Raw genomic sequence first — 23,769 nt, 5'->3', positions numbered from 1 at the left:
ATCATTCTGCTACACAAGTCATAAAAGAAAGAAAAATAATGGAACAATATTGAAGGGAAAAAGTAATTCTGAATTCCAAAGGGTGTATGGTGCAACAAATAACTCTAGTCTGTAGAGAGCTTTTCGCCACTACTGTAATTGACTTCCTATAAACAATTTATTTAGAAATGGGATAGCTTTTGATATGAGGGCAGTAGTATCACTTGAGGTGATTTAACAAGAGTACAAGTTTTGTGATCCACCCATATCATTGCCTCCTTTTTAGATAAGAGTACTGGTACTGTTTTCCTCTGTTTGAATTCACCTTAAGAGTCTTACATGGGGATTATAGAAATACAATATGCTGTCATGGATACCATTACTTGATTCTCTTCTTGGAAGGAGCCTACTGTTTGCCTTCAAGGTGTAAGATTCAGCCCACCAATTGTTTTTTTTTTCTTTTTGGGGGGTGGGGGGGTGGTGTTTAGTTTCATTTGTTTATGTTTTTAGGATAGTTTAACCTATTTGAGTGACCAATTGTGGAGAAAATGTAGTCAAAATAAGCTGTTAGAAATGAGATAAATGGTATATGAATGATAGTTGAAGATAAGATGCACAAAAGAATTAATTTTTGTATAAATAAACGTACTGACATTTCTTGGGTCGCCTGCATTTGAAATGAAAATGGAGCATAGTTGTCAAGGCGGTGCCTAGGTGTTCACGCACCTTGGTTGCCTTGGGTGCCTAGGCGGGTGCCTTGGTCGTTTTGAACCTTCTCTCTCTCTCTGTATAGATATATGCATATGTGTGTGCATGTGTGTGCATGCTAGATTTTTAATCTACTTACCTAGATGCATTATTTGCCATTCACTAGACGAAAAGACCTCCCAATTTTTATGTTTGTGGACAAAGTGATGATTCATGTTTGTACTTTATGAATTAATGATTTTCATGTTCCATTAAGTAGTCTTTACTTCTTTCATACATATACTTCTCTTCTTGATAATTGAAATTGAAACTTCATATCTGCATGTGCTATGCAGAGATTTGAAGATGCTTCTTATAGTGAAGCCTTCAAAAAGGTAAGGATTTGATCATGAGCTTTATTCTTGGGTAGAGCAATAAAAATCATCTGCAATAATTTATTTGACATTTAGAGGAAATTCATGCTACATGCCTGGTTAAACATTAGAGAAATTTATGGGGATGCGGAAACCAGCAGTCGGTGGAGTTCACATAGGTGATATACTAAATCAATTCCAGTTTATTGGAGTGATCTTAACCATCTGATTGGTAGATATTTTTCTAAATTCTTCCCTTAACTGATCAGCCTAAGAGAAGGCCAAATTCTGATAGTTCTTCATGGTGTGCTTAGAAGTGTAAATTAGATGTACTCTGCACAATACTATCCTCATTTGCTATATTGTCCTAATTTGGACAATTTAACAGGTGACATTAGAGTTGCCAGTGTGGAAACCCAAAGCTGAGGAGTAACAAAGTCTTTATTGGAAATCTAATTGTGCATTCGCGGCCACCAAAGATTGATAAAACCCTGAACTTCATCAAATCATTTTATGTTATTTTATCTTTATTCGAGTTATTTTTATCACTGGTTTACATCTTTTCACTTTGAAGCTCTGGAATGGTCCACTCCTATGTGTTTTTTACCCGCAAATTATCTATTGCTAGGAACTTGAAGTCTTGAACATTGAAATTTTAACTTAAATCCATGTCAAATGCACACTTGACGACAAACTACTCTGATAAATGAGTTATTACTTAGTATCTACTGCTTAATCTCATAAAGGCTTCTCTATGGGTTGTAGAACTGAATAGGTTTCTCAAGCTTGATCATTAATCAAGTTTGTCCAATCTTGGCCCCTACCTAGCTGTTGATTCAACATTAGCCCCAATTATAGTCAATGGGCACACTATCAGAGATTGTCCTTTCTTTATTTGCATATGAAACTGGAATATTAAGGTCCCTCGGCCGCAATGATGGGTTGTAATAATTTATTGGTGTTGGATAAGCAATCATGCTTCCATTTGAGTGCCTGAAAAAAACAATAGCCTATGGCCCAACCATGCCAGTCCCATTGGATTGATAGCACCAGCAATCCATCTGATAGAGACTTGAGTAGCTCTGTATGCAATCTCAACTCTTCTGGTAGTTGCAATGTAATTCCAGTGGAGATGTTATGGAATATCGCTGCAGGAACTGGAAACTCTGTTAGTTAAGAAGATGTACTTGGAGCATGTTTGACCAACTGATGGAATGGGGGAAAAGGGAGATAAAAAGCTGGAAATCAAAATGTGCCTATAATATCTCTGAAAATTGAATCTGCTAGAAATTAGTGAGGCTCCTGGCAAAGGACCACTTATTTACAATTGAAATGGGGTTTTGAACATTTTGGGATGTGTTAAAAAAAAACAGAGAAACTTGGAATTTGTAATTTGCTCCTTAGTATCACAGTAGAGAACATCTACAAACAGTTAGGTGTCTTTTTTCCCATCAAAGTCTGCTTTTTTGGAAAGAACAGTAGTTTGATATCTGATGGGAATAACTCATGGGAGAGAGAGGGAGAGAGTTAATAAGTAGTGTTGAAGTTTTTACCTGGTCTAGTGTAGCTCCTTTGCATTACAGGAGGTGTTGAAAGTTTTATTTAGGATCTTTTGTATGCTTTTCTTGCTTGTGCTCATTGCTAACTTATTCTGGGTTCTCACTTAAGTCCTACTACTGAGCTTTAAAATACTTGTTACCAGCAACAAAGTAAAAGGAATCTTAGAGAAAACAATCATTAGGTGTTATTACTTAATTATGATAAAAGGACAGTATGGAGATCCAAAATGCCTTTTTGAGATGGTCCCTAGTTTAACAAAAAGCTTCTGTCTTATCTTACTTTTATCATGGGTCTGTATTAATCTACTGATAATGGAATCCAGGTTCAAAAGTTACAGAAATGAAAAGGGGGAGGGGGAGTAGGTGGGTAATGGAGCGTCTTCTTTTGTTTTTTTCTCTCTTTCTTTATCACCGCTGAAGGTAAGCAAAGAATTAGATGGAAGAAAAAAACAAATTACATGATTACTGTAATTCAGACATCCTAGAAGAGAAAACAAATTAGAATCTTGGTCTTTACAGGTGAAAAATACATAACAGTAAATATTTTTGCCCAATTTTTTGTAAACTATTTTGAGGTATTTTTATCATTTAGATTCAACTTTGATGAAATGAGAATCATATCTTAAGTGAGGCAGTACCTGATAATGTTAAGTTTATAATGTTTCTGCAGTGTGGCTTGTTGATTCAAGCATTATCATCTACAAATGTAATCACAACAGTGAATTAGTTTACATTGTTACTTGGAAAACATGAAAAGCATATGTCTTATCTTATTTTTATCATGGGTCTGTATTTATCTACTGATAATGGAATCCAGGTTCAAAAGTTACCGAAATGAAAAGGGGGGGAGTAGGTGGGTAATGGAGGATCTTCTTTTGTTTTTATCTCTCTCTTTCTTTTTCACTGCTGAAGGTAAGCAAAGAATTAGATGGAAGAAAAAAACAAAGTACATGATTACTGTAATTCAGACATCCCAGAAGAGAAAACAAATTAGAATCTTGGTCTTTACAGGTGAAAAATACATAACAGTAAATATTTTTGCCCAATTTTTTGTAAACTATTTTGAGGTATTTTTATCATTTAGATTCAACTTTAATGAAATGAGAATCATATCTTAAGTGAGGCAGTACCTGATAATGTTAAGTATATTATGTTTCTGCAGTGTGGCTTGTTGATTCAAGCATTATCATCCGCAAATGTAATCGCAACAGTGAATTAGTTTACATTGTTACTTGGAAAACATGAATAAACCTTGTGAAGGCTAATACAGAAATTTTCACTATTTCTTAGTTTGGTGAAGCAGTGGTTTTTTCTGAAGAGAGAAAGGTTGGGGGAGGGGAACAGTGAAACAGGGGTGGAAAAATATGAAGGGATCCAAGGACTTAAAGATCCAATTAAGAGGTTGGGCTAGAGGAAATTACGTATTTTGGACTGAAATGCATTATTTTACATCATTCTCACCCTTCGGATTATTTCAATATGACACCATATGATCATCAATTGCCTCTTAAATGAATTGGCACCAGCATTGCCTCTTCAGTATAATCAACAAAGAGATGAATCTTCTCCTTCATGAACATGTCGGCGAGCCAGCGTTTTCTCATGTTAATAGTTTGTCCAAGGCTTAAATCCAAGAAAGTTTCAATGCCAGAGGGAACTACCTCTGTGCATTGTTTTCTCATATTATAGTTTTGCTCACTACTTGCTATGAGCTCTTCATAAAAATATTTAACTGTAAACATCCCAGTCGAAAGGCTGTGCCTCTTTCCTCTTACTTTCATCCTTATTTTTAGTTTCAAATTTTCAGTTCTCATCTCATTTCTCATCCCTCTTTTCCCCATCTCTTCTTTAACCATTTTCTTTCTAGACCTCAGTCTCCCATTTGTTTTGTTTGGATCCATGTAGTCGACCCCATTAAATTAGGATAACACTAAGTTTGTTGTTGTTAAACATCCCAGTTGGATTCAGACATCATCTTTTCATTCATCTAACAGTATGCTCAGTAATTAAATGCATCAATAACTTAAATTCTTCTTGTTCTTGTAAATTTTTAAGTTAGGCCAAAGTTTTTCTGGTCTAACAATACTAGAGAGTATCTCTAAAATGACAACATGTTTTGCTACATGAAAAGGTGATATGGCAATCTTAGGCTGTGTTTAGTATGCATTCTTAGAATGGATTTTAGATCGATAATGCATACTAAACGAAGCTATGATCATATGGATGTCTAGATAAACTCTCTACACTTAAATGGGCTGCAAAACGTCGTCCTAAAAGTTATTTTGCAAGGGCTGTTGAAATAAATTTATTGAATGAGTGCATAGTGCATATACTCAAGAGCCAAAACTTTTTTTCAACCAATAAAATCGCAAGGGAAAAAGTTTCTCATGCAATCAGTGTACCGTATGCTATTTTACATAGATTTTATTTATTTATTATTTTCTCTCATTTCCTAACCATGTGGGTCCCATGTGTCAATTTAGAATCGAAACCGAAACTGACCATTTAAAAGCTCGAAAAAAAATTGGTTTGTCCTAGTTTTGGAAAAGGGAAATTTCATTTGGGATTGGTTTGGTTTTGGTTTTAGACTGGGAATTGTTTGATTGAACCGAATCTACCAAATCCTATAATCATGTGTCTTTGTTGAGTTGTGTGAAATTACATCTCTGAACCTTGCTTTGCCGATACTGGTCTGACACCGTATTGACTTCCAGGTTGACCGATACCAGTTCTGATACCATGCATTAAAACAATGCATGGGGGGGGTGGTATCATCTGGGAAATTAGAGATTTGGTGATCCGATTCCCATCGGCTGATGAGTTGGAGGATACGGTAGGGGTCTGGTTTAGCTTTCTGGAACATCATATCGTTATGCAGTTGCCATAGAAGTATGTAGTGATTGCTATCCTTGGGTTGGTTATAAGATCTTTGACTTCGCTTGCAATGTTTGTGCCATGGGACTGGGAGGGCTTCAGTTCTAAGTCCGAGTGATCCCCATTGCCCAAATCCTCTTCTCAAAGCTACAAGACAAGAAAAGTGCCAATTGGTCTCGTTAGAAAACATAGAGTGCATCAATCATCAATATGAAGAAAGGCTTTGAGAATTGATAGCTAAGGAAGTCATTTTCTAAGAACTTTCCATATAGAAAAAAGTTTGAATTTGGATGTACTTTTTAAGCTTCCAAATGCATTCCAAACTCTCTTTTGAGATTCAACTTCCCATATATGTATCACTAGGGCTGCAACAAGGTCGGGTTGGGCCGAGCTTTTTATAACCCCAGCCCTACCCTAAGTCCCCTTAGCTGGGTCAGGCTCAACCTGGTCCTAACTTAGGACCTGAAAAATCCTGATCCGTCCTTAGGGTCAGGCCAGACTAACCTTAATTGGATCTGAAGAAGAGGAGGAAGAAGAAGGAGACAATGCTAGATCGGGTTCAGCCTGGCTCTGATTTAGGGCAAAAAATTTTCAATCTTGACCCATCCTCAAGGCCAGGGTATCTCAGCCCAAACCCTATTCAGACTCAAGGAGAGCTAGGGCAGGCTCAGGCCGACACGGCCAAACTTGCACCCCTATGTATCATTTTTTGAATTGGAGAGCACTGTCGACAGGGAATTGAATGGCTCGAACGAGAATCAACGAATTCAACAAGTAGGGTAATTTGGTCAATTCAACGTAATTCTCCTAAAAATTCAAATCCTTGAATCGAAAAGGCGGAAATCCATACAGGCCACATCGCATTTCTCAACGGCTCTCACGAACTTTAAACAACAAAATAAACGTTTCTCACCTATTCCCTCTCTTGACACGTTTGAATATCTGTTTCTCTGTCTCTCCCTAACGCACCCCACTCACTGCTCTTCTGCTCGATCAATCAGATCTGCTTCATTGTCAGAATTTGGAAACAATGAGACGGGACACAGAGAATGGAGAAAACCAATTCTTGGGAAGCATTTCAACCCAACCGATCCGTAACCTTTTTCCTAGATCCGCCTCTTACAAGCAGAAGATGAAGTCCAACTTTTCCAAGTCAAAATCCGGAAGAGAAAACGCTCCACCACCAGAACCCAATGTCCAACAGATCAATACTGGCCCTGCCTCACCTGTGGTTGCCAATAAATCACTGTCAAAATGGGTAAATTTCCGGAAAGAGAGCTCTCAAACTGGAGTTCAAGAAGAAGCACCACGAGTTTCTTCTGATCCGGCAGTTAAGGTATCCTGGATTTTTCTCCCTTTTTCTTCAGTTCAACAGAAAATTCAAATTATAAAACACTCAAGTTCCGCCCCCACCCCACTCTTCATGTTTGAATTTTAATTTCAAATTATTCATTGTGAGCTCTTTTCTAGGTTTTGGTTAGGATCAAACCAGATATTGGGCATGATAAGCAGGAAACTCTGACTGTTCGGAGGGTTTCTTCTAATTCATTATCAGTGGGAGACCGATTGTTTAATTTTGGTTCCGTCGTGGATCCAAGTTCTTCCCAGGTTCAGAACTCAGCATTTTTCATTCTCGTTTGTGTACTAATTTTGTTTTCATATTTTATGTTTAAATTAAAGAAAATTAGGGTAATTGAACTGTTCATTCTTTTACTTTGCTCAGGAAGACATTTTTAAGTTAGTAGGTGTGCAGCTAGTTAAAGATTCACTGGCAGGTTTCAACACTTCTATTTTGTCCTACGGTCAGGTACTCACCAATTTACTTTTCCTCTGCCGTCCTTTCTACCCCCAAAAATTTCTCCATCTTCAATGGTTTTAACATCATTGATTTTTCATTGGACAATTTCTCTTGATTTCTCATTAGACGGGAAGCGGAAAGACTTACACCATGTGGGGTCCACCAGGTGCCATGGTTGAAGGTCATTCCTGTACTAGTCACCAGGGCATTGTCCCTAGAGTTTTTCAGATGCTGTTCTCTGAAATTCAGACAGTTAGTGCAACCCTCTTTTCCCTTCTCATTGTCTCACCCAAAAAAAAAAAAAAAAAAAGAATTGCGAAGGCGGGTTCATATTTATTTTTTGATTGTCATTTAGGAGCAGGAGAATTCTCAAGATAAGCAGATGAATTACCAATGTCGTTGTTCTTTTCTTGAGGTATTTTTTATTACTATCATATAACTTATAATTAACTAGCTTTTCAGCTTCATACGGTTCTATTTATGGCATTTTTCTGGCTGCAGATATACAATGAACAGATCGGGGATTTACTTGATCCAACACAACGGAACCTTGAGGTGTACTTCTGTTTTGTGTTCATTTTGTTCTTAATATCTTCAATTCTTGGGAATTCTGTTGGATCAAAGATTTCATGGTTAAATCGGTTTGTTCTATTTGGATCAGATAGGAGATGACGCCAAGAATGGTTTCTATATTGAGCATTTGACTGAGGAGTATGTGACCAACTATGAGGATGTAACACAAATACTGATTAAGGTATGGAATAACCATGCTTCAACCTTCATTGTTTTGGTTCCCTTCCAAATGCATCATCTGTAAAACTATTAGTTTTTCTCCCTTTTTTTGGTGCTTTGTAACTTCAAATTTAATTTGTTGAGATTTTCTTTTTTGGAACTGTATTCCTATGCAATTTTTTGCGTGGTCACTATTGTTAATTTCAATGTTTACATATGATGCAGGGACTTTCGAACAGAAAGGTTGGTGCAACGAGTATAAATTCCAAGAGCTCTCGATCTCATATTATATTCACTTGCATCATCGAATCTTGGAGTAAGGTATGTGTGAGTTATGCTATGTTGTTGGCCATGTATTACACTCAATAATCGACAAAGACAGCCCTGTGTAGAATTCATGTGGCTGTGTTTGCAAAGTCATAAGTATTACAAGAAATCTAGTTGTTGAATTATTGTAGTCCTCCCATTCATTTCCATTCTAGTTTCATACGATTTTTACGAAAAAACATTATGCAAAATTGCCACAGGGTACCTCATCAAAATGCTTCGGTAGCTCAAAGACAAGTAGAATCAGCCTAATTGATCTTGCTGGATCAGAAAGAAATAAACTTGATGATGCAGGTAGACAGTATGTAAAGGAAGGCAAAAATGTAAAGAAGTCTCTGTCACAGCTTGGGTATGGCTCCATTTCCATGTCCATTAATATTTAATAGTCACTAGTTATCACATCAAGCTGTCATTATCTTGTATAAGGTTAAAATACGTTGGGGCAACAATATCTTTTATGTTTGTCTCATGGGTTTGTGGGCTTATACCGAAGAGCTGTTAAAAACCCTGGGGCTTGGAGGAATTGGCCCTCTCTGCGTATTATCTTCTTTATTGGGCCCTTGATGAATTGGGCCGAGAGGAAAGTTTTTAGGATTATATGGGTATTTTTGGTAAATTGTACCTATATATGTTTCACTATGAATTTTTACCGGTGTAATTCTCTTAAAATGAGAGGTGTGAGGATAAGAGGCTTAGGGTTATATGGGTATTTTCATTAAATTGTACCTATATATGTTTCTCTATGAATTTGTAGCAACGCGATTCTCTAAATAAGAGAAGTGTGACAATGAGTAGCTATAACCCTGTTGTTCCCAAGTTGACATTGAGAGTGAGGGTGAATGAGTGGCTATAACCCTGTTGTTCCCAGGTTGACACTGAGGGGGGGGTGAATCAGGGTCTATAAAGTTTTTCCAATTTTATCTCCTACCACTTTTCCAATGCATCCATTATGGATCCCTCACTTGGCACTCCCTCTTGGCTCTCCTCAAACATTGACAGTTTACCCCACTGATGTAGGCACCACTTGGCACTGACACTGTTTCTTGTCTTAGGCATATACCACATTGATAAAGCTGCCTAGAGATGACTTGTTGGTACTAGCACTACTGGCATTTATTGGCTGGGGCAGTCCCAAGTTTACCAGTCTTCCACATATGCTATTATAATCATAAACACACTGTCGTGTGACACACTTTTCCTCTCAACCACAGGCAGACATACTATTCTTGTGGCAAGTTCTACTCGGTGTGAACACCCATCCTACAGCAAAAGCACTTCATATACACTATAATCACATGTATGTATATTCACAACACAAGAAATTCGAGGTTTGACAAGTTTCCTTCATCCCAGGAGTAATGCCCCACTGGGCTCAACATTTACTCAACACTCGGTTTTGACTGCAACCATAGTCCAAATCCTACATACCTACTTCGGCCAGTAATAATCATTGAAGAGGACTGTAAACCCCAACGATGTTTCAGTATCAACTATGACTCAGGAGCACCCTCTCCTGCTACAACCCTTAATACTCAAAGGTAAGGTTGTTACCCCCGAAGAGTACCCAACACCCACTGAATACCCAATACAAAAATGGGCTTATAATAATACCTTACATTGTAGCACAATATTACAAACCCTCAATACTACAACATGTACATTGACCTTTTAGACAAGCATTTAGCCTACAAATCAAGTACATAAGATAGGGTTTACTAATGGATTACCTTCCTCAATGTAATCCCCAAACTTGGAGTGCTCGACCGGTGCGCAGACAACTCTGATGCAAGATTCAAACTCTAAGGATGCTCACCTTCAATTTCCACAACATGGCACATGGCATAAGCTTATTTACTCTCATACTTTTTCCCTTCCTTCTTGTATAGCCCCTTCTATGTTTTCAACAAAGCATAACACAAAATATTTGTCTTCAATAGAGCTTGAAGCAATCAAGCTTGAGTGGTGGAATGGCCAATTGCACAATGGAAATTCCCAATTTACTCTTCTTTCCTTTCTTCACTTTCTTTTTCAAGCCTTGCAAAAACCTTCAAACTATCAACTATAGCTCACATACATTCCCATAAGCTCAAAATATCACAAGCAACTCGTGGAATGGATGATGAATGGCTTCAATGCCCTTGGAAGGGTAGTTGGGATGGGATGGATTCAATGCAATACACAAGTTAAAACCCTCTCAAATCTTCATCAATGCTCACCAACCTTTCAAGTTCTCAATGGAGCTTTAAAGAAACCAAGAATGGTGTTTGGAGATGATTCAATGCACCATCAATAACTCCTCCCTTCTCTTCTAGGGATTTTCTACCTTTTGTTGTTAAAGAGATGTGAAAAATGAGCCCTAAAAGTCACTTAAGAAGCTCAACAAAAGCCCCAATCCCGTGCATGGTCCACATACCCGGTTAAGACCAATTGCAAGCCTAGTAGACTGACCTTTCCTCAGTCCAGAAGCCATAACTCCCTTTCTATAACTCCGATTAGGTTGATTCTTGTTGCATTTGAAAGAAGACTCAAAATGCGACAACTTCCACAAAAATAACCTTCATCAATTCTACCCAGAATATGCTAAAAAATCGATTCAAAGTCAGATGAACCGAAAATGTCATGTGTTAACCGAAACATAAGAGCTCCCAAACGGATGATCGACCATAGCAGAAGTATCACAGAATGAGTATCCTCCACAGAAATGGTCATATCATCCTCATCCAAACTATGACTCACTCGAAGGGCTGCAACTTTCATGAAGACACCTTCAACTCAGGTTTAGTGCAAGTATCTCAAACTTGATCTTGAATATGACTCATATGTTGAGACTCCTTCCTGACACATATGCGCCATGCCTGAAGATCAAATCATAACTCTCTTGTCTGATCTTCTGATTGAGTTTCTTCTTTTTCGACATGAAAGGTGACTCAAAGTCCTACAACTTTCATGTTTACACCATCAATCTAGAATCAATTGCATGCATAGTTGTCAAGGCAGCAAAGCAACCCAAGGCGGTGGGGGTGCCTAAGCGCCTAGGCAACCAAGGTGCCCAAGTGTCCCCTCTTTTCTAACGTTATTTAGTATGTTACAATAGATACCTTAAACCATCAAAAATTAATATTAAGCCACATCAAAGTCATCACAAATCAACGTTAAACCATATCAAGTCATAAAAAATCAACATTAAGTCACATCGTCATCAAAAATCAATATTATGCCACATCAAGTCATCAAAAATCAACATAGAACTAGAAGACAAAAGAACTGAAGAAGCAAGCTATTGGAAGTTTGAAACAATCAAAGCATACAGTTGGTTTATACTACTCTTAGAATTGATCATTGTCATGGTATACATAGTCTCACATTTGGTTTATACTGTTCTTAGAATATGATCTTATTTATAAGTAATTAAACTGCTCTCGATTTAGAGAAATGTTCTTATTCTCTAAGAAGTTTGGCTGGTCAAATGATTTTATTTTTTTCATGAGACTTTTTGTATTAGTTAGAGCATGCACAGATTGCTTAAATCTGATTTATATTGAAGGAGTTATGTTCCGGTCAAACCTTATTTGGTATGCGCGAATGCTATCTAAATCACTCTGAATGAAAATATTTTTTCGAAATCAAAACAAATGAATATTCTACCATTCTTTTGGTTTTTAGCAACGTTTAACCATATTAAGATTTATGGAATTTTTAGATTTGAGAAAAAAACCCAGCATCAGAAAGTTGAAAATTTCACCTACTGTGGAAAATCTAGTTTTTGTTCTTAAACCAGGGGGTTAACTTTTTTTTGTTCTTAAACCAAGGGGGTTAACTTTTTATCTTTTTGGAATTTTATTTTTTAACTATTTTTATTGTATTCAAATAGGGGATATTTTTTTATTAATGAATAATTTTTTAAGTAAAAACATTTACTTAAATGATATTTGGCATAAATAAGGGTCAAGGCGTTTGATATCTCTAATGCGACAACTGCCTAGACCCCAAAAAATCCCCCTAGACGCCTTGACAACTATGATTGCATGGATCCCAAAATAGAGCTTGAATTGATGCATGTACAGAAACTGCATCTTGAATCATAAGTGCCCTGCCTGAAGAACAACCCATAACTTTCCATTTCGGTATCGGATGATTCAAATTTTCTTGGAAAGCAACATAAACATGCTACTGGAATCATTTGTAATTGCAGTAAAAATTGGCTTGGAGAGAGGTCACCAAAAATCTCCAAACTCTTCAGGTTTGCCCCATTCCCGATCATTTGTGTAGAATTCTGTACAACTCCCTCATACTAATTTGGATCGAAGCGATTCCAATTGCGTTTGAAAGATGATTTGACACACTACAACTTTCTAGTTAAGTGCTCTTCCCAAATCTGCCACTTGGCCTGTCCAAATTGGTGCCAAAGTTGACACATCAGCACGGACATATGAATTTTCCATTCAAAGCCCATTAATCCTTCACATGCTGCCAATGACTGAATAACATTATAATACAATGACTAGTGCTGCCACATGTGCCTGGATACCTCAAATAACTCTGTCAAACTGCCATAAGTCCAGTTTCCATTGTCTGACCTGCCCAGTCACTATCTGACACTTGTGTACACTGCCACATCACCTGTGCGGCATTGCCGTAATCTAAGATACACTGTGAGTCACATCCAATGTTTCCAAATCACTGTACACACCTGTACTGCCAACTCACTGCACCTTGTCCATTGACACTGCTGGTCACTGTGATGCTGCCATGTCATCTGCTCTGTCACTAACACTACACTGACACTGTACTGTGTGCTGCCATATCAGTGCACCTGTTGACTGTGCTGTCATGTCATGTTGCCATTTGTCTGAGCACATGTGATGCCCTGCCTCATCACTGTAGATGCCCTTCCACATCAGTACACTACCTCCACCTCTCTGTACTCTGCACTGTTGACTCAGCCTATGCACTGTGTTGACAAAAATGACAATAGCACATGCACTGTGTGTACAACAATCCCTATTCTCTATTGTTAATAAAGTAGTTCTCATCTCACCAACAAAGGCAATCTTGCCGAACCACGTAAGTCCTTGCGTTGTGTGATTGCTTGTTTGCTATTTCCATTTGTTTCTGCATCGTTATAGGTTTTAGTTTCTGCAAAAATGTTCTGCTGAGTTATTTTTGAATAAGTTCTCTTTAGATAATTGAGGCATCTGGAGCATTATAAATTTGACAAGAACAGTACCAGATCCAGATCATCTAGAAAGTGTCCTATAATGTTGCTGACTTGATGCTTTGGGAGATTTTTGCCTGGAAATGTCCTTGGCATATGCAGTATAACTGATGTTGGTGGATTAATAATTATGAGAATGTTTATGATATAAATGCGATATGATATTTTGATTATAATGTCATGGTTTAGACCTATTACTGACACCCATCCTTCCATTATGTTAAATCTTTATTGATATAATTTTGCAAACTGCACTTGTAACTTGAGAGTAAAAAATGGAGCTTGTGTTTTAGTTCTTTATTTGTTTCCGTTATGAGTGGCTAGTACATATTTTTGTTTTAACCGCAATGTAGATGGGACTGATTGGTTTTTTTCCTAGTGCAGGAACTTGGTGAATATTCTTGCAGAAGGTGATCAGTCAAGAAAATCTGAAAATATCCCATATGGAAATTCCTGTTTAACACACTTACTAAGGGAATCACTTGGTGGCAATGCCAAACTCACAGTCATATGTACCATTTCTCCAGATGACAGGTTAGTCAGAGACTCAGAATAGACCATAGATTTTTTATTTTCTTTTTCTTTTATTCCCCCCCCCTCCCCCTTTTTGGTGGTTGTTAGGGTGGGGGGAGGGAGGGAGCAGTATTTTTCAGTCAATTTGATGAATTAAGGGCAGTTTACAAACAAGGTCCCCAGTATGGTACTGTTTTTTTTTTGTGCGTGTGTGTGTGTTGTGTGGGATGGGGGGGGGGATTATTGTTTGTGCTAGGGTGAAGCTTGGTTTTTTCCTTTTCCTCCTTTCATTAATTTGCTTGAAATGGTCATCCTTGCTGAAACAGATACAGGGTTGAAACCCTGAGCACATTAAGGTTTGGACAGCGAGCAAAAGCAATTCAAAATATCCCAGTGATAAATGAAATAACGGAGGATGATGTTAATGATTTGAGTGATCAGATACGTCAATTGAAGGTATTGTCTTCACGGGATTGACACGTGTAAATTATCAATTAGGGTTTAGTGTTCAACATGAAATTATATACTAAGCTGTGTACCTTGTTACAGGAAGAACTTATAAAAACAAAGTCAGACGTATACTGCTCAGTTGGGACAAAGAATGGATATTTTAAAGGAAGAAATGCACGTGATAGCTTGCACCAGCTCAGGTTAAGTCTCAATCGTTCTTTGGTCTTACTCCCCATAGATAATGATATTGAGGAAGATATAAATGTTGATGAGAAGGATGTGAGAGAACTTAGAGACCAGCTGGACAATGTGCATAGTTCCTGCAGTAACAACTCAAAAGAGCTACCTGACGACAAAGATGGCATCCAGTCATCTTCCTTGGAGGAAAGTTTTGAGCCTGATGTTTCCACTGAACTTGATATGCACAGATTGCCAGAAGAAAGAAAAATTGATGAAACCCATTTGAGAAAGTCTAAGATTGAACTACCTTCTCATGAAAATGATGGGAATATGGAGAACTTTCTTGCTTGCCCGGACACTGCTAGTACCACTGACTCTGCAATCAGAAGCAGCCTATCAATCAGACCATGCCAATGGTCTCCAGTCCTCGAAGGCCCAGCCTTTTCTGAGTCACCAAAAATTGCAGGCACCTTAAAGAAAAGCATACCCGCCTCATCAAAACTTTTAACCGGTCAGAATCGTGGCCCAGAGAATTCTACGTTCAACCCAGAGGTCCTAAGACAGTCACTTAAAGTAAGTGATCATAATCACTCCTCTTTGCGGTCAAGCAAAATATTCGCAGGCCCCACAGAGTCCTTGGCTGCTAGCCTTCACAGGGGATTGCAGATTATTGACTATCATCAGAGAAATTCAACATCAAATAAATCTTCAGTTGCCTTGTCCTTTGAACATTTGTCACCGAAGCCATTTCCAGCAGTAGAAAAAGCTGATGCTGGTGTCCAAACATTACCAGAATTGCAAAAACCAGAAGCACAAAATAATTCTTCTTTGCTGTGTACATCTTGCTGTAAAAGAATGGGATTTAGTGGATCTAGTCAAGTCCAGGATAGCTTCAACCTGTGTATTACTGGGCCTCCTGAGAGGTTGACAGTCCAAGTGCCTAAGGTAACTAACTTCACATTGGAGAGAGAGAGAGAGAGAGAGAGAGACTTGGGGATGGGGGGGGATTATTATGCAGGTGTTGACGCTTTTGAACTTTGTCAGGATGCTGAAAAGCTTTTGGAAGAAGCCAAAACAAGAGAGAAGGATCTTGTAAGTCTTTGTGCAGAACAAACAGCTAAAATTGAGCAGCTAAATTACCTGGTGAGAAACTCTCATCCACCACAACCTGCGGTTTCATTCATACATCAGGTTTTGCATATTTCGTGATAGTGAAAAATTATGCAGGTTGAGCAATACAGACAGGAGAGAGATAACAATTCCATTCCACAACAAAGTCAGGAGATTAAAACTTGTCAGATTAAAGCTTTGGCAAATGGAGATTTACCAATTGAGGAACTCAGAACTGCGAACTCATCATTAGAAGATAAAAGCAAGGTAAGACTCTTCAGCATTTTCTTTCTTCTGAGAAACAGGATACCTGGTAGTGCAGCAATACATATTATATCTGTGCAAGGAATGTCCATAGAAGCTTTTGTAAGATAATACTAACGCAGTGGGATAGTAACAACTAATGGAGGACTGATGCAATTGGATTGATAACATAATATTGTACAGTTTTATTTTTTGTTTCTTTCCTGCCCGGGGGGGGGGGGCGGTGTTGGGAGGAAGTATTGTGAAGTTGAAAAGTGTGGTCCAATATTCCAAAAGATACAAGTAGGTTCGATGGTCACAATAAGGAAACATAAAATTTTGGATGCGAGCCCCCACAAATATTTTTAATTTGTTGCCCATCTTGCCAATTTAAAAGATAGGTGAGTGCCTTAGATATATTTCAATAGTCCTGGATTCGTAAGTTGTAATTGCTGATATTTGCACCTCCAGGAAGTGTTGGATCCTGAGTACAGAAATACAACCTTTGACACAAGTGAGAGGGAAGTGCTTCTGAAGGAAATTCAAATTTTGCAGAGCAAGTTGCAGTCTTATATGGATGCAGCTACTTCAAATGAGTCCATTGAGAAACAGATGAGCTATCATTCATTGTCAGGATCCATACATATGAGAAGAAGTGTAGATACCCGTGATAAGAGTGAGGAAGAAATTGAGAAGGAAAGACTAAGGTGGACAGAGATGGAAAGTGAGTGGATTTGCTTTAGTGATGAATTGAGAATCAACCTTGAATTAAACCGTCAACATGCAGAGAAGGTGGAGGCAGAGTTGAGACTGGAGAAGAAATGCACATTGGAGTTGGATGATGCAATAAACAGGGCCGTCCTTGGCCATGCTAGGATTATTGAACACTATGTAGAGCTGCAAGAGAAGTATAATGACTTATTTGATAAACACAGGAAGATCATGGAAGGGATTGCTGAGGTGAAAAAGGCAGCTGCAAAGGCAGGACGCAAGTGTAATGGATCCCGTTTTGTCAAATCCCTTGCTGCAGAGCTATCAACCTTGAGAGTAGAGAGAGAAAGAGAAAGGGAACACTTGAAGAAAGAGAACAGAAGTCTTAGAATTCAACTTAAAGACACTGCAGAAGCGGTTCATGCGGCCGGGGAACTCCTTGTGAGGCTGAAAGAGGCAGAGGAAGCTGCATCAGTTGCAGAAGTAAGTTGGATATATAACTTACTTTTATGAAATCCCATTTCTTGATTAAATTTTACTGAGGTTTTGAACTAACAAGTGTGAAACATGGCTTTTTCATTGGTGCAGGAGAACTGCACAATAGCTCAACAAGAGATCGAGAAGTTGAAGAAGCAAATGGAGAAACTGAAGAGAAAGCACAAGATGGAGATGGTGACAATGAAACAGTATCTTGGAGAGAGCCGGTTGCCAGAATCTGCCCTACGGCCACTATACCATCAGGATTCTGACATAACAGACAACAGCTTCACAGCAGCACTTCCAAATGATGATCAAGCATGGAGAGCTGAATTTGGATCAATATATCAAGACCACAGAGAACTACTGTAAAGTTTGGTGGTGTGACTGGAAGGGCGAGCATAACAAGCACTTCAATGGGTAGGAAAAGGACTGGAACATCATGCAATGGCAGGGACCCTACTTGGGTCTCCAGGCATATATGACTTGGTTGGTTCAGCCATCAGTGTGGTGGTATTTGCATTTCTTAGAATTGTTTCAGACTCTGAATAAGGATTACAGATGATGTATACTAGCTCTCTCTGAATGTGTATGTTCAGTGATAAGAAGTTTTAGATTTTATGATGATCAGGTGAATCCACTGAATTGTTGGCTTCCACCATATGTATAATATTTGTTCATTCATGTCATGATGGTTTGAGGAATCAGAATCGAATGATTGAACTGATTCTGTTTTGTCGCCAATCCTACCCCCCAAAATCATGTATTCAAGAAAAATCAATTCCACCCAGGTTTTGAGCATACATGAGTGTGCCCATACACTATTAATATCTAAATTCTAATAACCCACCTGGGTTTAGTAACATACGTACTCAAGGTTATAAAATACAATATCAAGTATCAGGTCAGTCAATGCTGATATCGATGCGATAGCAATACGGATCGACTGTATGGGATCGATACGAGATCAGAAAGCTATTGTTAAATTAAAAAAATATACTTTTGGTTGATACAATCAATCTGCGTCACTATTGGTCTCTAGGGACGAAATTTTGCTGCTACAGTTATACCTACAAGGCTGGCAGCCAAGGAAATGGGATCTTAAGAATATTTTATAAAATACTAAAACCTAGGAGGGTATTTGTGAACCCAAAGGGGAAGTGAATTATTCTATTTCCTTGGCTGCTAGCTTTGTAGTAGGAACATTCCTACTACAAGTGTCGTAGCAAATTTTTTTTCAGTCTCTAGCAATATCGATACATATTGGTCGATACTTACAACCCTGTACATACTGCCACAAAAAAAAAGTAGCAACATATATATCCATACATACATACATAGTGAAAACAAGTTGGTGCAAACGGGGATAAAACTCTAAAAACTGATACACTTGCTTGAGTGAGCCCACTTTTTTTTTGGGGAAGGCTTTCGTTGTATTTGATACGCATTCTTGAAATAGATTCTGAGTTTAGAACGTATTTTGAGACTCAATTTTTTCTCTATTTCGCATCTTTAGAATACGTCCTAGATCCAAAATCAGAATTCATACCAAACAGAACCTTAGTGTATATACCTCACGCTCCCATAACCATATTATCCATACTCTACGTACGATCATTACCTCATTTCTACATAAAAAGAGAAAACCTTCTCGAGAAGCCGTTCGACAGCTTTGGCAACCTGAGTTTTCGGTACATGCGTGAAGGAGACAACAGAGAGAAAGAAATGGCGATGGTGGCACCTTCGAATCCTGAGACAGAGACTGAAACTGAGAACAAAGAAAACCCTAAACCTTCGGATGGTCTGAATCTATCTGGGACCCCACTCGTTTGCCTTTTTAGATTCGCCGGTGATTCGGCCGCTGGTGCTTTCATGGGTTCAATCTTTGGCTACGGTTAGTTCCTTTTCAAATACTTTCGTTTAGAATGGTTCTATCTTCATGGGTTTAATCTTCGTTTGGTTATGAAATCCAATGTTGGTTATACTGTTGTGGAAACTGTTCTTTTGTACTTGCCTTCGCAATTGCTACAGAATGTCTAAATGAAATCTTAGGGTTAATCCGTTGATAATCGGAATTGTTATGCTGTTCGCTCTCATAAAATTTTCAATGTGGAAAATGGAAATTTGTTTCTTGAGTTTATTTGTTTTACATTCTATATGTTAGTGAGTTTTGGGTGTTTCATACGTGCGCTGGAACTGAGATAGGGTATTCTACTTTCATTTATATTTTAGACGAAACTAATGTTAGAGACTTTCAAAAAAAAATTCATCAAGGATTACCATTCTCAGTTGTATTTTAACTTTATCTCAGAAGTTAGAAAATGATAGTTTCTGTTTGACGATTTTGAGCGTCAGGAGTTATATTCTTCTCTTGACAAGTTAGCGTCAGGACTATGTGGAATATCTATTCGTCAGAGATATTGTTGTGTGATGAACAAATCATTTGTTCTGTGTCTTTAACTATTTCCTTTCGGTTTTTTTTAAATCCATGGCTGACCAGGTCATAGGCAGCAATCGTGGAAGTAACTTATTTGGTTATGGGTTGTGGTAGTTAGTTGGTAATGAGTTGCGGTAGTCTTTCTCACGGGCGATAACCCTGAGTCTTTAGGGGTAATTCAGTGTCCTAGTTATTAAGAGTGCAGGTAAGTTTGAATTATATAGGAGGAGTTAGTTGTGAGAGGAGTCTATAAACTGTTTGGTATAGAGGTATCCTCAAAGAATTAATTTCAATCAATTGCCTTGTGCGAAAGGAGGAAGGTTTCCCTCGAAGAGACCACTTTGTTCTGTTCCTTATAATTCTTCAATTGTTCTTCATTTTCTAGGTTTCAAAATAGGTAAGGGAAGGAAGAGGAATTTGGCCTGAGACTTTAGTGTTTTTAGGTCTCCCTCTGTGAGCACTACTCGATCAGCTTCAGTTGCACTTAACAGCTTGGTATCAGAGCGAGGCATGGCTGACCCACGCTTATATTGGTCGGAGACTGAGATCGGAAATCCTGCTGAAATGTAAAAATGGAAGTTCAAAGAAATGGTGGAATCCATGCAGCAGATGTTTGCTACTGTCAACACCAAACTTGACAATGTCTTTGGCAGCCGTGAATGCGGTGAAAATTTAGGAAATCAACCACCGGAAAATGGAGGCCGAGTCACTGGTGGTCTCACTAATGATTCCACCGCCGGTACGTGCCGACCAAAGGTGGCAGAGATGGACTTTCCTAGGTTTGATGGAGAAGAAGATCCAACTAGTTGGATCTGTTGGGCTAGTCAGTTCTTTGATTATCATCAAATGTCTGAAAAGGAGTGGATCCCCTTGGCGTCTTGGAACTTGGTGGGTGATGTCCAACTGTGGTACCAGCCCTTGAAGGAAGAACATGAAAATGAGCCAATTACTTGGCAAGTCTTTCAATAGGAACTCTTTGAGAGGTATGGTCCATCCCGATTCCAAGATTTCTTTGGTGATCTGACTAAGCTTCGACAAACTGGGACGGTGAGGGGTATCAAACCCAGTTTTTCCAAATTATTAAGAGTACAGGTGAGTTTGAATTGTAGTAGGAGTTAGTTGTGAGAGGTCTCTATAAACTGTTTGGTGCAGAGGTAATCCTCAGAGAATTAATTTCAATCAATTGCCTTGTGCAAAAGGAGAAAGCTTTCCCTTGAAGAAACCACTGTGTTCTGTTCCTTATAATTCTTCAATTATTCTTCGTTTTCTTGCTTTTAAAATAGGTAAGGGAAGGAAGAGTAATTTGGCCCGAGATTTTAGTGTTGTAAGGTCTCTCTCTATGCACACTACTCAATCAACTTCAGTTGCACATAACATCATTCCTGCCATAGTCCAGATGAAAGCAGCATATTATCCGTTTTGAAGTGTTAAGGTAAGGTTGCTCCATTGTGACCAAGTGGTCACGGGTTCGAGCCTGGAAACAGCCTCTCTGCGAAAGCAGGGGTAAGGCTGCATACATTATGACCCTACCCAGACCCTGCAGTGGTGGGAGCCTCATGCACTGGGTACACCTTTTTTTTTAAATAGCAGTGGAGCATAAAGCCTTCCTGAAACTTGCGGTACATCTCTATAGGTCCTGTGTGAGTGTGTGGGTTTTCACTGTTGTGTGACTGTTGGTGTCATGGATTTAGTTTCACAACCTACTTTCACCTGAAAATTGGATAACCACAATTTTGATTGTGTTCCCAAAACAGGAGGTTGAGGCAATAGTCTGCATACTCTGTCTACTGCTCAGTGATGCTTGAAGCGGTGTAAATCCTGGGCCTAAAAGAGCTTCCGCTACTGCAGGGTCTGGGAGGGGCAAATCCTGGGCCTAGTAATTTTTGGTAGACAACCACCTTTGATTCAATACCTAGGCTTTTGTAATTTCACAGCCAAGTGATGAAGGTATATGGTTGCCTCTTTGTCATCTGAAGGTGTTATTAGATGTGCTGACCTCCTTAGCGTCCCCTCGATGGGGTTATCTATAGTATTCAATTCATATACGCACATTATATTTCCTTATAGGAGGAATATTTGGATATGCGGATTGTGTTTTGGATTAATTAGTCGGGACGTTCCTAACAGCTACTAAAATGAGGCAAAGTGAAGGCAATATTTGTGCTTAGCTTGGATCTCTCTCTATGTAAGGAGATCTTTATGGACAATTGGCAGCTTTTTTATATCAAGACTTGCAGTCTTAAGGAAGCTATTATCACAAAGTGAAAACAGGGTCATAATCTTTTACAACTAAAATTCATTCCGAAATTGTTGTTACATGCATTTTTTTTGTAATTTTTTAAAGAAAAGGTACGGGTATAATTTTTTTTAAGTAGGCCGTTTTGGGAATGAAGTATGATCTCTCTGTTACCTGAGTAAGGCCTACAAACCACTGTCTTGTTTTCATCTTTTTCTTATTGTTGATATTTTAGTTCACTCACAAATGTGCATTAGGACATATTTCAGGTTCAGGATTAGTAAAAAAGAAAGGTTTTAAAGGATCTTTTGTGGAGGCAGGATCTTCTGCCAAGGTAGTGGAGCGAGAACTATTGTTAATTTTTAAATTTTGAATGGTTTTTGGGTTCTTCTGTTACTATTCAAACTCTGAACTTTCGACTTAAGAATACTTATCTTTTGTTGCACCCATCAGACATTTGCAGTTTTATCTGGAGTCCATAGTCTGGTTGTCTGTTTCTTGAAGAGGCTACGTGGAAAAGATGATGGTATGGGATTGCAGACATGGAATTGTTAAGACTACTTGCATGGTTTCTCCGCTCTAATGAATTCTCATTGCTCTGATATGTAGTCATCAATGCGGGTGTAGCTGGATGTTGCACAGGCCTTGCTTTAAGTTTTCCAGGTATTTGCAAGCTCAGTCTATGAAATTGTGTATATTGAACATATCAGTCTTGTTATAAAACCATAATCCTGCAACCAAACCAAGGCAAAGGGAAAGGAGAGAAGAAGAGAGGAGAGACAGCCCAAATAGTGGGAGGCTGCCTGCGGCTAGAAATTGTCTCTAGCCGCAGGTCCCTATATATATATATAAAACAAAAATATACAGGGGGACAGAAATACCCCTGTACCTTGCGCAGCCTTAAAAAGAGAAAACTAAAATAAATAGCAAGACTGAAATACCTCAAGAATCTCAACAAGCTTTAGTGTGGCATAATTTCCTTAACATGGTCGGTGTGTGTGTCTCAATGTCTAATCACAGAAATTTCTTAGCTACAACTTTCATCTGCGGATATATGCATGCATCCATCGTTCTTTGTTTGTGCTTAGCTTAATCTTGTAGATGTGCACAAATCAACAAACTAGGATTTATGTCTGGAGTTGAAAATGTGACTTATGATGTTGGATGGTTTTCTATTTGGTGCCTTCTCTTTGGCTTATTAACTGTTTTTTATGCAGGTGCACCACAGGCTCTTCTTCAGAGTTGCCTTACGTTTGGAGCCTTCTCTTTTATTATTGAAGGTCTGAATAAGCAGCAGCCAGCACTGGCACATCCACTCTCACTGAGCAAGAGTAGCTACACACACAATGTTCTTCCTCCCTTTACGCTCCCGCTGCCCAATGATCTAAGAAAAGGCTTCTTTTCATTTTGGCAGTCCTTAAAACAACCCAAGAAGGGTTCATACCCATCCACCTGCTAGAAATCTCAGGTGTACCTTGATGAACATCTCTCTTGACTTTTCTGAAGTGGTTGTGCCATCTACACCTTCATCAGTTGGAATGGAAGGTTGAAGGAGTTTATCCTAATACATTGTAGCGACTGAGGGCAGGTCTGATCCCGACAGTTTGAAGACTCGGTGGCACTCTGCCCATCTATGTTTTAAAGCACTGCCTTTTTTTTATTGAGAGGGGGAATGTGGAACATTATTGTAACTTGTAAGCTGAATAATGAAATAGGCCTTTTCTTTAATTGTGATTTGTCACCAATTAGGGACAACTCCAACATTGGGTATTGTTTATAAAGACCAACCCATAGAAATTTACAAATAAAGAAATAAAAAAGGTCAAAAAATATGAAAGGAGACATGGTATATTGAATATCGATCTCT

The 23,769-nt window shown here is 38.5% G+C and overlaps 2 protein-coding genes across 2 annotated transcripts; both read left to right on the top strand.

Moving 5' to 3' along the window:
• The first annotated feature begins 6,383 nt into the window (after positions 1–6,383).
• On the top strand, positions 6,384–17,918 carry LOC122644090 (kinesin-like protein KIN-12F). The gene is made up of 16 exons (XM_043837692.1): positions 6,384–6,809; positions 6,944–7,081; positions 7,197–7,280; positions 7,398–7,523; positions 7,627–7,686; positions 7,773–7,826; positions 7,933–8,025; positions 8,229–8,324; positions 8,531–8,679; positions 13,930–14,079; positions 14,385–14,514; positions 14,608–15,633; positions 15,733–15,831; positions 15,916–16,065; positions 16,507–17,235; positions 17,341–17,918. Exons 1-16 carry the CDS (start codon positions 6,504–6,506, stop codon positions 17,599–17,601), a joined length of 3,651 nt encoding a protein of 1,216 aa, XP_043693627.1. The 5' UTR covers positions 6,384–6,503; the 3' UTR covers positions 17,602–17,918.
• A 998-nt stretch (positions 17,919–18,916) lies between these two features.
• Positions 18,917–23,376, top strand: LOC122642284 (chloroplastic import inner membrane translocase subunit TIM22-2-like). The gene is made up of 5 exons (XM_043835724.1): positions 18,917–19,123; positions 22,172–22,236; positions 22,356–22,428; positions 22,512–22,565; positions 23,120–23,376. The coding sequence occupies exons 1-5, from the start codon at positions 18,925–18,927 to the stop codon at positions 23,359–23,361; spliced, it is 633 nt and encodes a 210-aa protein (XP_043691659.1). The 5' UTR covers positions 18,917–18,924; the 3' UTR covers positions 23,362–23,376.
• The last annotated feature ends 393 nt before the right edge of the window (positions 23,377–23,769 follow it).

This window comes from Telopea speciosissima, chromosome 10 (assembly GCF_018873765.1).
Source record: "Telopea speciosissima isolate NSW1024214 ecotype Mountain lineage chromosome 10, Tspe_v1, whole genome shotgun sequence".
NCBI classification, from domain to species: domain Eukaryota; kingdom Viridiplantae; phylum Streptophyta; class Magnoliopsida; order Proteales; family Proteaceae; genus Telopea; species Telopea speciosissima.
This window is presented reverse-complemented; position numbering and strand designations above follow the sequence as displayed.